This window comes from Mastomys coucha, unplaced genomic scaffold (genome assembly GCF_008632895.1).
Source record: "Mastomys coucha isolate ucsf_1 unplaced genomic scaffold, UCSF_Mcou_1 pScaffold16, whole genome shotgun sequence".
Lineage (NCBI taxonomy): Eukaryota > Metazoa > Chordata > Mammalia > Rodentia > Muridae > Mastomys > Mastomys coucha.
The window spans coordinates 58349662-58367056 of NW_022196898.1; the positions used below are offsets into that span (position 1 = coordinate 58349662).

Below are 17395 nucleotides of genomic sequence, written 5' to 3' on the forward strand. Positions count from 1 at the left end.
TACATGTAAATAAAGAAAATATCTAAAAGAAAAAAAAGAGTAGTTTTGTGTTATTCAGAGATAAAACACTTAGTGTTATTACTTGTGGTATACAGACAATCACAATAGAAAATATCAAGAATACAGAGATACAATCTGGTATTAGCCAATTAAAACAAAATTAATAAAAATACAAAAAAATACAACCTGCAGGTGATGATATTAATCACTATTTTATATAATCCCCAGTATGCATTAGGGGGTGCTTTATTAATCCTCTTGAATCAAGTTATTTTCTGGATTAAGAGCAGAGCTCAAATTATTTCTGGGAATGTAATAAAAAATGTTCCTTGAAAAACCTACGACCTGATTGTTTGCATTTCACTAGAAAATTGCACTGTACTTTCCCGGGGGAACTCAGTTGTTTTTTAAACAACTATTCATACCTCTTACTGCCAAATAAAATCATTTGACATACACATCCCTCCTAGGAGAAAATGTAGTTGTCCCTCGGACTGCATAAAAAGAGACAATTCAAGGGCTTATACTCCTAATTCTCTGTTGCAGACACTTGCAGTCCTATGTCCCTGATTGACAGGACAGCAGAGACTAATCTTACCTCAGAAACAGTAGAACATTTTCCTTGTTGATGTTTAGAGAAGTAGAGAAGAATATAAGCATCAGGATTCTTGAGCCTTCAGAGCCTGGGATTCAGCTTTCAAGAGAATGGGGAAAATGCTGTCCAGTCCGGGAAGCAAGATTTGTGAAGATAAATATTTTCCTGAGGGCAGTTACCTTACAAGGCAGGGGTGTTACCTGGTGCTAAAATTTAGACTCAAAACTGCCAATGCAGTAGTATAGCACTTCTATTGTTTTCATGTGCTTTTAGACCTACTGTACAATTCATTTACAAATGAATATTTATGTGATATGGAATCAAGAGCATCATTAGTTTAGAGGCAGTCCCAACTATATAGTAAGTTACATAAGACTCTGTCTCCACAAACAAACGGTTAAATCTGATAGCATGGTCAATTTCAGCCAAGGGGACATTCTCTTCCTCAGTTAGCTCATTGATCCACCATCATTTAATCATTGCTTCAAAACATTTTCTGGCTATCAGTCTTATGGAATTGACCTCTCAGACACTCCTGGGCACATGTGAAGGCTCCACCTTATCCTTAACCCCTCCCATATCTCCCCTTCTAGAGGCAGGCTCTCGGTATGTAGCTGTGGCTGGCCTGGAAATTGAGAGCAGAGTACTCTCAAATTTGTAGAATGTTAGTTACCTGTACAAGAGAGGGGGGAAGAGAGGTTGATAAAATGTAGAGTCTATTACTAAAAGTTCCTCACTTATAAACAGGTTAATAATATCACCAATCATGACAAATGGTAAAGATTAAAGGATTTGCACCAGAAAGCAGATACAATGGTAATTGGCACACAACAAATGCTCAGCAAACATTAGTCATTATTAATCATTGTCACATAAAATCATCCCTGTAATTAGTGATTTGAAACACCTTGCAAGAGTAAAAGAAATAATACATTGCAAAGAAAATAAACATGCTTTCTCTCCTTGAGATGAGCAGAGTTTTGTAAAAGAAAAAAATTGAAGTGAAATATTTGATATTAAATGATAGAAATTAAATGAATAGGTTCTATAGAACGTATAGTCATGGCAGAAGTATGTACAGTTGGGTGGGTAGAGATGTCTCTGCACAAATGGCATTGAAAGTTAGGCCCTAATGAAAGAAGTCAGAGTGTTTTAAGGGAAAACACAGAGGCCCATAGAGAATGCCATATTCCAGGTACCACCTGAAGACCATGATGGTGGTGTCAGTGCTCTACCAGGTGTGGAGCTGATGAGGACTGATGGGAGCAGACCTGGGAATACAGACGGAAAGAGTAAGGTCTCATATATCAAGGTATGAAGGCGGGGTTTTTGCTTTATTCTAAGAGACTATTGCAATGTGCTTGACCAGAGGTCATCCTGGTGTAGACTGAATTGATAGCAACAAAGATGAAGAAACACGGTCATTTCCAAATCCATTCCGGCAGAAAAGCTCTCAGTGTTTACAGTGAGTGCATCTGCCATAAAGAAGAAGTAATGCTGGGAATTAGGACTGACATTTGGCTTCCTGGCTTAAACAAAGGGGCAAAGCCCATACCTGTTCAGACAGGAAATCTCTGTGGAAAAAACCAATCTAGAGAAAGCATAGGACTACCAGGAGAAAGGCAAGGAAAGGAGAAGGGAAGAGAGAGGGAGGGAGGGATAGAGAAGAAGTAGGGAAGAGGGAGGGAGGGAGGGATAGAGAAGAAGTGGGTGGGACCTCAATGTTTGAGAGAGAAAAAGAGTTTGCAAAGCACAAAATGAACTTTTTAGAAACTTAGAAACCCAGGAAGATGTTTTAGCGTGTTTCCACCAGTACTATATCTGAAATGCCACATGTAGCCCTATAGTTGAGCTGTTACAGTGACTGCAGAGGCACCAGCAAATGTTATTACAACAGCGTATTCGTTCTTCCTAAAGTTAAAGGTCTGACAGTATTCCCATTACAAACTCCAATTTTCAGAAGTTTATAACTTGGCTATTTTAAAATTACTTCAGGCTGAAACTTGCAGGCAATCAAACATTTTTTTTAAAAATAGACTTAATGCATTTTTTTGTCAAAATCTAGTTAAAATATTGCCTAATTTTTCTGAGATAAAATGACTTTTAGGTAATATATTGTGAAGCAAATGTTTAATTAAAAATACCGTATTTTAAAGTTTCTGAAAACAATTACACTGATAATAACATATTGGTTCCTGTGCACATTAGATATGTGGAATCATAAATGCTGCAACAATGTTAAGACATTACGTCAAACTTGGAATATACATTACTGTTTCAGATGAACTTCTTTCCCATAAGACCTTCTATAAATTGGTTATGACATTTCTGAGACAATAACATGTTCAAAATGTCACTTTACAAAGAGATATTTTATTACTTTGCCTGCCAGAATTCGGCTTCAATATTGTTGTTCAATTAAGAATAAACTACCTTCAGCTTAGATACAATACTGTGATTTCCTTTGAGACAAGGTCTCTTATAGCTCTGGCTGGCCTTTAACTCCCTGAACATGACCCTGATTTTCCTTCCTATACATACCAAGCACTGAGATGACACCCATGCTATACCATGTTTCCTTTTGATAATATAATTAATTGGTCAATATCTGAATGCCACTTCACTTAAGACTTTCAATACAATCAGTATAGATAGTGCTATAATTTAACTTTAGCTGTTCCCCAAAGGCCTGTCTCATAAAGGCCTGCTCCCCTGAATGGTGATGTTGGAGAACTTATTTTTCCTTTTAAATTTATCTTTGGCAGACATTTAAATCTGTGTGCCAGAAGAGAGTGTCAGATCCCCTGGGAGTGGAGTTACAAACAGTTGTGGCCTGCCCTGTAGGAGCTGGGAATTGAACCAGGGTGGTCTGTCAGAGTAGCAAGTGCTCTTAATTACTAAACTGTAACTCCAGCCGCATTGTAGAACTCTGAAGATGTAAGATCTACAAGTTGATATTTAGGCCACCGGGAGCACGGTGAGCTTGGTCTGGGGTCTTCAGGGGGTGAGTTTCCCTCCCCCTCTTTTTCACATCTCAGCTGGGAGGTGAGGAGCAGATTGGCTTTGCCATATGCTGTTGCCATGATAAAGCAACCCGCCCACAGTAAGAGGGCCAACGGGCCATGGACTGAGTTCTCAACCTTGAGTCAAAATCAACCTTTTCCTCTATGTAAGCTGATTATCTCAGTTACTTCTCCTGTGAACAGAAGGTGACTAACTCAGCCAGGAAATCTAACTGAAGTTACAAAACCACTCTCTTCCCCTGTGAAGAACATGAAGAAACACAGAAGATGCCTTGGAATGAAAACAATCAAGTACTTCATGCCAGAAAAATGGGGGATGTGCTGATGAATAAGAAATGCACTCTTCCTTTAACAGACAATGTAGACAGGGACACACAAGGCTCAGGATTAGAGGGGCCACAGGGGAGTGGGAGATTGTGGGTGACTTTCATAAAAGATGAGGAGATACTTAGCATGAAAGATATCATTAAACAAGGCCTCTCTGCCCATATGGAGCAGATGTGCAGCTTTGGTCTTCATGTGGGTCCTGAACAACTGGAACATGGGCTGTCCCAAAAGATGTTGCCTGTACGTAGGATATGTTCTTCTACTGGGATGCCTTGTATGGTGTCAGCGGGAGAGGATGCCCCCAGCCTTGCAGAGACTTGACGTGCCTGGGGAGGTGGTGGGGGATAAGCAGGGGGTCCTACTCTGAGAAGGGGAGGGGGCATGAGGGGAAGAATTGTGAGAGGGGGCAGTAGTGGGATATAAAGTGAATAAGTTAAAAGAAAAAAGATCTTCAGTGGCTGGACACAGAAGGAGTGGAAGAGCAGATGGGTGTCGTAGCAAGGCAAGAAGAGACAGTACACACACAATGAGGAAATGGGGAATCGCATGACATTTATTGGGATGATATCATCCCAGTTTTCAGGAATTGAGTCACAGTTGCTCTATGGATGGCACTGTCGGGGCCTTTCTCAAGTGTTTCTTAGAAGTGTGGGAGCTGAGCATGTAAGCACTTTTTATGAATGTGCATAGCTGCCTAAAAGCATTAAATTAGTTGGTTGCAAAGTAAACCCTCCTGAATTGGCTCCTCATTAAGTGAACTGAGCTCAAGGAAGCAACTCTCCTGTTGGTGGGGGCAGGGCAGGGGAATTTGTTTAGAGTTGCTTCTCTGTAGTGATACAATAACTCCAGTCTAATATCATGAACAAAACAACTGGTAATAAAAAGGATGTGATTTTAAAAACAAGTGCAGCACTGGCAATATAAGCTAAGTGGCTTTTTATATAAATTGCCTCTCCCCTTTTATTTGGATAATGCAGTCTCGAGTTGTTCTTCTCTCTTTCCTCTGTGGTTCTTGGGATCAAACTCTGATAGTCTCTCAAGGCAAGTGCTTACTCCCCCACCCCTGCCTTTTCTCTTACATAGCACTGTTTCACTCCCATCTTATCTGTTAGCGGAATTCATGTTTCTGAAATGCTGATGTATCTTGTAAAGAACGCCATCCAACATATGCCAAAAAGCAAAGCCCTGTGGTGGCCAATAAGTGCATTTTATAGTTGTACATTGAAAGCAAGAGGATCACTTCAAAATGCTATATTTTAGGTATATTTAATATCTAAATCCTAAATTATGGAATAGGGGATAATTTGAGTATATTTATCTCACATTTGACAAGTACAGGTTTTCTTATAAAATTACTTTTATTGATTCTTCAAGTGTTTGTAACAATGCATTCTAATCCTTTTCATTCCTCACTCCTCCCCATCTCCTCTTGCCTCTGTGTCCTCTTTTCAGCTCCGCCCAGACTCGTGTCCCCTCTTTTACTGCCATTATTTTATTTTTAATTAAAATGTAACTCAACCATGACTCACCAGTATAATTTCTAACCACATTCTAAATACTTACCCTTATATTCCAAGATAGCTCCCACCACACAGCAAAACCTTTTGGCAGCACATAGACTCCATTTCAGAAAGACACAGCTGCTCAATATACCAAGAAAAGCTGAGAGGGGGTGCTCAGCCCTAACTGATACATAGACAACTCAACTGTTACACTCACCAACACTTTCCTTTGAGTAACCCACTAAGTCTAGTTTGTGCTCCTCATGTACTCCTGGATGTCTGGATGTCAGGACATCTACTGGGGCATGGTTGATTTATGAGTGGTCCCTGACTCTTCTTCTCCAGAAGCCATCAACTGTCAAGAGCACCCCAGTTAGGGGAGGGGCTTGTGGCAAACAGTTTTCTAGCCAGAAGGGAAATCAAAACAATAATACACAGATTAATCAGTTGCAAGTAATAAAAGTACATTATTTTTCCCGAGAACAATGTATTACAATATTAAAACTATATGGCACAGATGATGGAAAATTCCCAGAAAAGCAAAATGTCCCTCCTAGGTAAAAATTCAATGAGAATATATCTGGAGAAAAGAAAACATCAATGGCCAGAGAATATAAAGAAAGATGATTAGTGTCCTAGGATGTAGAATAATAGAAACAAAAAAGGCAACTAGCAGCTTTTACTCACAGTGTTCACAAAAAGCTGTCTGATAAAAGCCAGCTAAGTGACTATCTTAGCTATTTTTCTATTGCTGTCATGAATACCATTTCAGTAGTGGCTTACGGAAGAAAGCATTTCATTGGGACTTGTAATTCCAGAGAGATAAGAGTCCATTATAAGTGAGACTCTGGTAGCAGACAGGCATGTTGCAGGAGCAGCTTATAACCTGATTTATAGATGGAAGCAGAAACATACACTGGGAACAGCCTGAGTCTTTGGAAACCTCAAAGCCCATCCCCAAGGACACACCTCAAAGATGTCCACAAATCCCAATCCTTGCCAAACAGTTCCACCAACTGAGAAACAAGAATTCAAATGTATGAGGCTATGGGAACCATTCTTCCTCAAACCACCATAATGACATTGGGATACAAACTCTCTTATGTGTCATTAAAGAGAGTGTGAATTACTGGGGCTTTTCAGAAAGCAGACTTCCAGGATTCATAAAAAGTAACAAATACTTAGGCAAGGCTGGTTTAAACATAGGAAAACACCAGTGTGGTGGTTTGAAGAAGAATGTCTCCCACAGCCTCATATATTTGAATGTTTTGTTCTCAGTTGGTGGGCTCACAGCAAAGATGAGGATGCATGGCCTTGTTGGAGGAGGTTTTTCACTGGGGGCAGGCTTTGAGGTTTGAAAAGCCTAATGTCTATTCACTGCTTGCTACTTCACCAGGAACCTGTCTGTCTGTCTGTCTTCCTTGCCTCCCTACCTGCTGCCATGATTCCTGCCATATGACGATGGACTAATCCTCTGACACTCCAAACAAGTTCCTAACTAATTTTTTTTAATAAGAGTTGATCCAGAGACATGGGATGGGGAAACTCTCAGAAGTCAATGTGGGTGACCTTAGCTGAGATGCCTAACAGTGGGGACATGGAACCTGAAGAGGCCACCTCCTGTAGCCAGGCAGGACCCCCAGTGGAGGAATAAGGACATCAAACTACCCACAAATATTTCGACCCAAATTTCGTTCTCTCTAAGAGAAATTCTGGGCCAAAGATTGAGCAGAGACTAAGGGAATGGCCAACCAATAACTGGCCCAACTTGAGACCCATCCCATGAGCAAGTGCCAATCCCTGACACTATTAATGATACTCTGTTATGCTTGCAGAAAGGAGCCCGGCATAATTGTCCTTTGAGAGGCTCCACCCAGTAGCTTACTAAGATAAATTTAGAGACCCACAGCCAAACATTGGATGGAACTTGGGGACTCTTATGGAAGAGTTGGGGGAAGGATTGAAGGCTGTCCACCCTCTCAGAGGAGAACAGGAAAGAGATTGTGGGAGAGACTCTGTGAGAGCAGGAATAGCAACCAGGATATAAATGAATACATAAATTAATTGATGGAGGAAAAAATAAGAGTTGACTTGGTTATGGTGTGTCTTCACAGCAATAACAACCTTAACTAAGAAATGAGGTAACAGTGGTACATATTCACTAACTAAAGTCTAGAAAGCAAAAGAAAATTGTGTTTTCTGTATATGAAGAGAGTCAATGTGAAAGTAAAGAAATGAACTAATTTCAGTAGATCATAGTTGTTGCTGCTTGGAAAAGAGAAATGGAGAGATGGTAAGTATATTTATTGTTGGAGAATATGGTAACACATGGTTTTATAAAATTCTGAAATAAACCAGAAATAAGCAATCTAGAGATATGTATATGGTAACATTTTATAAATATACATATTTTATAATATATACTATATATACACACATACACATATACATATTTTATACATATGCATATACATATTTTATAGATATATTTTATACATATATGTATCTTATACATATGTATATATAGATTAATATTTGTATAATATAAAAATTGTACTACAAATACATAGTTTCTTTACATCAAGGTTAAAATACCTATTATATTCAAAAGCTAATGATAACTGACATGTTACTGGCATAATTGAAGCGTCAAGATAATATAAACTTGGGAGTCAACCATACTGTTGGGGCATTGCCAGGTGGACCTCTGTGAGCTTAATGCTAGCCTTATCTACACATTTCCAGGCCAGCTAGAGCTACATAGTGAGACCTAGTCTCAAAAACTGACCAACCAACAAAACTACCACCAACAAAAATATGAGCTATAGGACTTGTTAAGATCACCTAGGAGAAGACTGAGGGAACAGGTTAGGTATAAGTGATGGTAGCAAAGATTGCAAACATTATCTACTGATAGAAACTTAGTTGACTATGCATATTATTGATTGCCATATTGATCTCAGTAAGTATAAGCAATATATATATGTATTGTCTTGTTATATTTAGTATAAATACTTGAACCTGAAATATAACACAAGATGAATTCTATGAATATATGTACACATTTTTTAAAAATGTACAGAAATATATATTTATTTATTTATTAGAACATAAACTCTGAATTATACAAAATAGAGGATTATTGATATTTTCTATTCTAAATTTCTTTTATGTTTGTACCTTATTACTGCAGCTTAAAAAAATCATATCAGGTTTGGGGAGGTGGTTCAGTCGATACCAGTCATATTTTTGTACAGTAGATAATGTCTTACAAGTATGAGGACCTGAGCTTGGATGCCCAGAATCCATGAAAAAGCTGGGAAGGCATGACAACTGTCTGTGAGGGAGATGAGGAAGCTCCAGGGCAAGCTGGCTGGGTTTGTGTGTCAACTTGACACAGGCTGGAGTTATCACAAGGAAAGGAGCCTCCCTTGAGGAAATGGCTCCATTAAATCCAGCTGTAAGGTGTTTTCTCCATTAGTGATCATGTGGGGAGGGCCCAGCCCATTGTGGGTGGTGCCATCCCTTTACTGGTAGTCCTGGGTTCTGTAAGAAAGCAAGCTGAATAAGCCAGGGAAAGCAAGACAGTAAGCAGTACTCCTCCATGGCCTCTGCATCAGCTCCTGCTTCCAAGTTCCTGCCCTGTGTGAGTTCCTGTCCTGACTTCCTGTGGAAGTGTAAGCTGAATAAACCCTTTCCTCCCCAACTTGCTTCTTGATCAGGATGTTTTGTGGAGGAATAGAAACCCTGACTAAAGCACTAGACTAGCCTGAATTGCTACCTTAGAGGTCAGGAAGAGACCCTGCCTCAATAAAGTGGAGAGTGATTGAAGAAAATGCTTGAAATCAAGTTTGGCCTCCACAAATATCATCCAAATGCCAATATACATATTTGTAGACATGCACACCACAATACACATATATTCAGAAATTATAAAATGAATAGCAAAGATTTTGTTTAAAATAATGAAAATTAATTAAACTTGAAAAATGTCCTATTAACAACTGTAATCCATATGTTGTCTCTGAATAATGTCACAAAATTACTATTTACGTGGATGGTAGAGTTAACATATACTTATGGGGTTAATGTTACCTTGTTTAACAGCATTTGGACATTTTATGTATATAAGGATTTACATTTGGCAGCTGTACCATGTTTTTCTTGACCCAGTATCATGGAATGAATTTCTGAATGATCTAATCTTATCAGAAGGGCCAGACTGTAAAATCACCTTGGCTGAAGATTCAAGGAAAGGCAAGTGATAATTTAATTCTATTACAAACAGCACCTATCCTGGTGGTTTCTAATTCCATCTTATATTCAAATCCCTTTGTTGTAATTACTCTCATTCTCTCCTTGTTTTCCTCTAATTATTCTGACTAGAAAAATTCTCAATTAATCATGGACTGTGTATTTAATCTTAGGATTTCCTAAATCCTCTCTTTAAAATTCTATCTTTCATGTGTATTCATAACCACTTAAATGTTTCCTATTTTTGACTGGATGATGAATGATGATAGATTTTTTTAAAAAAAAAAGTTTCCATTAAGTTAGGCTCATTGGTAATTTTATAAATTATTTTTTATGAAAAGTCTGATGTTAGTGCATGTATGGAATCAAATTTTTTAACCATTTATGGATCTTAATCCTATCACCATCAACATGTCTAACTAAAAGTAAAAGAATCTATAACTTGTCCTTATAAAATTTTATAATTAGTATATTAATATTACATATAATTACAATGTGTGTAATTTATAATAAATCTCATGTTTTAAAATAAAGCTTAATACTTACACTACTGTGTACCCCACGTTTTTAAGTTGCACATAGAGTGTGAAAATTTTTATTGACAAGAGTAGATTGAGTATTTCTTTTACACACAGGGAGTCCTGAAATGGCCTAGAAAATAAGCTAAGAAGAAGGCCACACACTTCCTAGGCCAGCCCAGACTACATAGTATAGGGAGATCTTATCTCAAAGTCAAAATAAGTAAGTAAACAAACAAATTAATGGCATATATCAAAGTAAACAGTAATAGACCATGAGTCTAAGTATAGCTATTTTATGAACAGATGTTTTCAGAAAAACCCCAAGGTAATGGTGATTGAGGGTAAGGTGTGTAGTGGCAATACTAATCATAACTTCAAGTTCCTCTGGGCCCAAGGCGTTTTTATGTCACTGGAGCAATTACTATTGTCACTGACCTCATCTACCCAAGATACCAGGTATCCTCTGCGTTCAGCTATTTCCTGAACTCACCTACTTTGCTTGTGCTTCACCACTGGGTTTTGTCCCTCAGCACTTGAATTCCTCCTTCCTTATTCACTTCAGAAAGCAGTGACTTGTATGAATTCATACTCAAGTGTAATTGTAACTAGCTTCCACTCTCCACTTCCCTTCAAGTAACTTTGCCTTGGCAAACTCCAGGAACCCAACATCATGTCAAGTAAATTTCTGAAAAACCCAGAATATTTTGCTTATATAAAAATAAACTAAAATTCATGGGTCATTAGAAATGTATCCTCAGACAGTACGGAAGCTGATTCAGGCAAAATCATTCCCACCTTTAATATTTGATGCTAAGAACTGACAATCACTGGACACAAAGCACCCTTGCTGAGTGTATCAAGCCTTAGAGCAAGGCATCTCATGCTAGACCCACAGATGCTCTGCAGTAGTGTATCAAGCCTTAGAGCAAGGCATCTCATGCTAGACCCACAGATGCTCTGTAGTAGTGTATCAAGCCTTAGAGCAAGGCATCTCATGCTAGACCCACAGATGCTCTGCAGTAGGTCTCTTTGGCCATAGTCTCATCTTAGAATTGCCTATTAAGCCTCCCCCATCTTTGTATATTTTGTTCTTAAAGTCTTTCTTTGCCCTTCTCATCAAGATCTGTTTGGTTATATTTATTTCAGTGTTTGTTGGGAATTTCTCTTTTGAGCTATTTTTACTTGGATTTGTGGTTTTGTTAATATGCTCAGTGACCAAACTCAACAAGTTTTATTTACTATCTCCCCACATTTCAATATAAGAAATCCTCATTTCTTATCATATTGTTGTTGTGTAACTGGAGTAACACTTGGTTGTGAACCAAGATATGGATACTGGAATTTAAATCTGGGTCTTATGCAAGAGTTCTTAACCACTGAGCCATCCTCCCCAGTCTATGCTATAAGTCTTTAAAACCTTTTAGTTGACTGAATGATCTAATCCATCTTCCTCTAAAATTTTTATGAATTTAATTATAAAAGTTTCCAAAGACCACAATTGTTACTGTTCATGTGATAATATTAAAATCCTTTTAGTATTAAGTTAAATCCCCTGGATATCTTTTCCCACAAATACAAATAATTGGAGATGTAGTTTAATTATACCTTTCCTATCTAAGATATTTTGATGCATTTTGAAAAATCTTTAGAAAACTTTAGTACCTCTTCTTTACTATGATGCATAAGATTTATTAGGGTCTGGTTTAAGCTTGGAAAAAAACAGCTTAACATTTTTCACATCTTTAGAAATTCTGATTCCTTAAAATATCAACATCTATAAAACTAGCTAAAAAAGATGGGATCAAACCAGCTACCCATCCAGATGGCAAACCTCAGACAACTGTATTTCATTGGAAACAAAGGTGTCATGCTTAGAATCTTCTGGTCCTTTATCTGAATGAAACCTTTTCCTCTTCAGAACTTCTCATTCTTCCAGAAAGCCCGTGGTTTCCTGCGGTTCTAGTTATCAATTCAGGGACTTGCCTAGGCTGGTTATGAATTCAGCCACCAAGTCACACTCCAGCTCTCCAAAAGAATAGATCAGGTTACAAATTTGAAAAATACATGTAATATTTATTACAAGTGAAAGGATAAATAATAAACAAAATGAAGCATGGAAATCACATAGAAAGCTGGGGAAGACGCAAATATACATACACACACAGCTGAATATACATTTGGCTTATTTTATTTTATTAGCTGAGCATCAGCTATTTAATATACTGTCTACTATGGAACACACCAATATTTTGTCTAATTTTACAACATCAGATGGGAAAGTTTCTCAGGTGTTCACAATTTCCTGATAGGAACATGACTTTTGATCCTCAGAGAGGCTTACAGGATGACAGCTGCCTTTCCATCCTTGCTCAGCGGAGCTAAGCCGCTGGGAAGGATTTCCAGGCTTATGGATGCATGAAAATCACTGATGCTGTTTTATTGTTCCCACTGTATCCTAGTTCTCTGAGGGGCAGATGTGCTCATTCATTATAGTGCTTAGATATATGTAGCTGTTGATAATGAAATTAATGGAGATACATATACAGAGATGCGAATGTGGAGGGGTGGGGCCTGTTAGTAAATGCTCCTTAGGAGCCCTCTTTCCTTAGCACTAGGTAAACTGTGGGGCTAACAGCAAGGTGGGCAGTGAACAGGATGTTAGGCAGCTGTTTGCAGCAGGTGCCTTTCAGTCACCTGGAACTCCATTTTCTTATCTTTTACATCCATGTCTCTCTGCCCAAATGACCAAATGACAAGGAGTTCACCTGTCTTTGCTACTGTCATGGATTCAGTTTTCTGGAGACCCCAGAAAGTGTCACATTTGATTAGTGTTAAGGAAATAAACATAGGGGCTGTACAAATGAGTGTCTACTATGTCAAACTCAAGAAGTTATACTCTGTCGATGGTTCTTCTGGGCAGCTCTAAGAGACTTTCTAGTATGTACCGCTCTCTCTTCATCATCAAATAATAAAACCCTTGTTGCCGTTAAGGTGGTATGTAGTTTCCAGTTTTTAACTGAAGAATGCAGGATTCGTATAACAAGAGTTTACATTTAGAAAATCAAGAGTTATGTTAACGTTCTGCCAAAAACTGGTCTATGCTGGGCACAGTGGTACAGAGCTATTACCTCTAGCATTTGGAAGATGGAGACAAGAGCTTCAGGAGTCCAAAGTCATCCTCAGCTCCACATTGGGTTCCAAGCCACCCTTGCACAGTGTATGATCCCATTTCACAAACAAGAATTATGTATGTAACTTTAGGCATGTCTATCAGCCAGCATCTATAGACACCTTTTTACTTGGTGTGTATAAAAAAAGAAAAAAAAATCCATCTTTTCTGGCACTAAAACCACCCAGGTCCTAACTAACCTACCATATGGCCCTTACTTTCTTTAGTGGTAGACATCTACTTATGGGCAGAGTTCGCATGTGCTTGTAACCCGAAATCCCTATCACAGTGACTATTAGAATGTATTTTTAGCAACTATGCTCATTGGTTTAATAAATTTGTGAAAAATTGGAAATTTTTTGGAGGGTTAAATAAATGTAAGGTGTGAGGGACTTCACTCTGATGCTCTTTCTGGGGTCTAATAATCCAGGCCTGCAGCCTTAGGCTTCAAGTTACCAGTCCCAATCCATAGAACACACCAGACAGTGCCTGGGTGTGTCCGCACACCTGAAGCTTTCATCCATCCCATGTGTCTTCATCCCAAAGACTGTGGTGCTCCTTTGGATCATCTGGTACCCTGTGGGGTACATTGCTCTTCAGAGATAGCCAAGCTGATACTCTCAGTGCCTGTGGAGCAGACAGAAAAAAAAAAAACACAAATGAGTATTTGTTCTGGAGCATTTTGTATGCAGCATCAGATCTAGGTTCGCCTTTTACACAAATTCAGCATCATGGTGCTGGAAGCTTCTAGGTTAATTACTTGTATCCCCAATTCTCTATGCAGTAGGTGCTATTGTTATCTCTGGTTAGCATGAGGGCTTTGAAAAGAAAAAGTAGGGGGTGGGCTGGATTGCCTGAAGACACAGAAGAGTGTGTTTGCATTTTCCGGCTCCAGAGACCTGGTTCTGAAGAACAACATTATGCTTCCTGCCTCTAGCTTCTGCTCCCACATTTTCTAACTCATTTTTGAGAAAATTTAACTTGAATTTTGAAACTTTTTCCTCAGTCAGGAAAACCCAGTCTCCACTCACACCCTCCCAAGTTTTAACTGGATTTTCCTTTGTCTTTTTTTGGGGGGGTGGGAGGAGACTGGAGGTGGATATAGTACTTCTATTTACAGAATTACGAAGAAAAGGATTCCAGACATTTAAATACTACAGGAATTGTTACAGAAAGGCCAATCAAAATCACCAGCAATCACTACAGGTGAAAGCTTGATTTAAAACATAGATGATCCCAAAGGAACTACTTTTTAAACCTCTAAACCAAGCATTTATAAAAGATATTAGGTATTCTGACATCAAAATATGCTTGTTTTGTGAAACTGATGATTTTATATTTGCATGTTTCCTTCAAAATAGAGCCCCAGCAAATTAGTTTTAATACTTTAGCAATTTAATATTTTTAAAAAGCCAAAAACAGAACCCAGGTTACAAAAAGTGAAATTCAAGAGTACTTAAGAACAGCAGTTTTCCACACCCATTAAGTCTTACATAGCTAGAATTCAAAACTGTGTTAATCGTAATTTGAGCTGTCCTGAAGCTGTGTTCTGCAGCTGTAACACTTAAGAACTGACACCAAGAGAAAGGTAACAGCATTATAAACTCACAGACAGCACACAAGAAGTCTAAAGACCTCAACTATAAAAAAGTGAGAATGCCATTTTATTTGCCACAGACAGGAAGGGAGATGCACCAGTGAAATAAATCTGACAATGACTCACATTTCATTATAAGGGACTTCCCCAAATTCACAATGTTCACAACTGGCTGAACTAAAAAGAACTGAAGACAAGATGGGAACTTTTACTACATGTAAGCAGGGTGCTCATGTTCCTTTCATACAGAATACACCTGTGCTTAAATAAAGCACGCACATCACTCGGGCTACATTCAGCAATCTTCCCTATCAGACTGCTTTACAAGAATCACAAAAATATTTATATTATAAAACATATAGGTTTTCTTGGCTCAGTCTTTAAAGCCAAAATAAAAATATTCAAACCCCATTACTATTTCACTTTCAGGCTTTTTCTCCTGTCACTTTCAGAATTACCTAGACAGGCTATAACATTAAGCCATTTTACTAAGGTAAGTGTCCATCAAATTTAGCACACCGTGGATGAAGAGGAATGAGAACTGGGTTATTTAAAGTACTTCTCCCGTGCTCCACTTCCTTATTAACAGGATGTTATTTAGAATATAAGGAAGCACAGGTACCGTATCCTACAGGCACCCAAGACTTGAGAGAATGTCGACTGAAAAAAATACAGCTTTAAAAATCATACTGCAAGTTACTGAAATGTAATCAAACCATTCTGCCATTCTCCCAGTTTCATATTGATAAGGGATGAGGTGTCAGATTAGCTCGTGGACCAATTATAAAAATCACATTTACTGCCCCCACCCCCACAGTTAAACAAACAAACAAACAAAAAACCCGGAAATACAAGTTTCATACTACATGCTTTCCAGGTTTAATAGCCTATTAGTAAGCACACTGCATCAGTCCTGGATCAGGAATGCTCACTTTTAAAATAAACACTGCCAGAAGAATGTCCTCAAATGAAGACTGGTCACTCCCTTTGCCTGAAACGGTGGGTGAGGTAAGACAGCTATGTCCTCTACTTGCAGAGGAGATCTCCCTTTCTCTTCTGACCTTCCGAAGAAGGTAGAGGGGAGAAAAGGAAACGCTCAGTCCTCCATGGCAAAGTCTTTGGTCTTTTCCTCGTGGTCCCCCACTTTGTAGCGCAGAAGTATGCGCAGACGCCGGGGGTTGTCCCGGGAGGGCAGCAGGGTGATCTCTCCTGAAATGTCCGTATCTTGTTCCACTGGCACCGGCTCATTCAAGTAGAGGAGCGACTGCTTCCAGTGTGTGGCCGGGTTAAAAGGCGAGGTGGACAGCACCAGAGGTTTCTCCGAGTCCCCTCCAGGAAAGGTCACTTGAAACCAGATAGCAAAACCGTGAAGAGGCGCGGAACCGTAGCAGCTGAAGCGGAAGCGCCCGCCCACACCAGCCTCCAGCTCCTGCTCCAGGCCGGCGCGGGCCAGCTCGAGCTGGGCAAAGCGCTGCGGCCGGGCCAGCACATCCTCTCCGGACAGATCCTGCACCACGATCTCCGAATGGCCCATGAGGCAGCGCGTGGCGAAGCTTTCCATGCAGCTCATATCCACGCCATAGTGCTGCTTCACCTGGCTCCAGAAACCCAGACGCCATTCTAGCATCTGGTCGCTGATCGGGGCCACGAAGAGCTCCGCGGAAGCTGGCAGGAGGAGACCGCCCTCCTTCAGCCATTTGGTCCGCGCGTGGAGCACAGAGCTCAGCATGGACTCGTGCAGTAGTCCGTAACCCATCCACTCGCTTACGATGGCGTCCACTTGCTCCGGCAGCTCCACTGTCTCCACCGGGCCCGGCAGGACGTGCACGCGGTCCTCTAACCCGTTGAGCCGCACCACCTCCTGGGCCTGTTGCCAGATGGCGCTGGCCTCCACGGCGTACACGCGCCGGGCCCCGGCCTGGGCGCAGAAGATGCTAAGAATGCCGGTGCCGGCGCCCACGTCCAGCACGGTCTTGCCTCGCAGCGCGGCCCAGTTTCTCAGGATGCCTAAGCGATAGGCGTCGGTGCGGACGCGGTCAGCGATCATCTCCTCGTGGATCGATACGTCGGAGTAGCACTCGTAGTACAGCTGGTCTCGCTCGCGCTTGGTCCTCCGGGGTCGTGGCAGGGCTGCCTCCTGCTCCTCGCCATTCTCCTCCTCAGTTCCCTCCCCTCCTGCGCCGCCGCCCCCCGACTCAAGCTTTCTTTTCTTGCTCAGCGACATCTTGGCCTCAGCAGTCGACCCCCAGCATGCGTTGCGCGGTGCGGTGCGCAGGCTCAGAGTTCCGGGAGCCTGCTGGGATTTGTAGTCCTCCTGCTGCATCCCACCTCCTGCGGTCAGAGCCTCACTCAGAGTCAATCTTGGAGTACAGGGCACTTTGTTCTGTTCCTCTAATGCCATGACTTA

The 17395-nt window shown here is 40.2% G+C and overlaps 1 protein-coding gene across 1 annotated transcript; it reads right to left on the reverse strand.

Annotated features, from left to right (window-relative positions):
* Positions 1 to 12274: 12274 nt before the first annotated feature.
* Prmt6 (protein arginine methyltransferase 6) lies at positions 12275 to 17299 on the reverse strand. The gene is made up of 2 exons (XM_031375238.1): positions 15921 to 17299; positions 12275 to 14018 (listed from the first exon to the last, which is right to left on the reverse strand). Exon 1 carries the CDS (start codon positions 17210 to 17212, stop codon positions 16085 to 16087), a length of 1128 nt encoding a protein of 375 aa, XP_031231098.1. The 5' UTR covers positions 17213 to 17299; the 3' UTR covers positions 12275 to 14018; positions 15921 to 16084.
* Positions 17300 to 17395: the final 96 nt, after the last annotated feature.

Coding starts and splice junctions, on each gene's coding strand:
- Prmt6 (XM_031375238.1), bottom strand. CDS start 17,212: ATGTCGCTGAGCAAGAAAAGAAAGCTTGAGTCGGGGGGCGGCGGCGCA.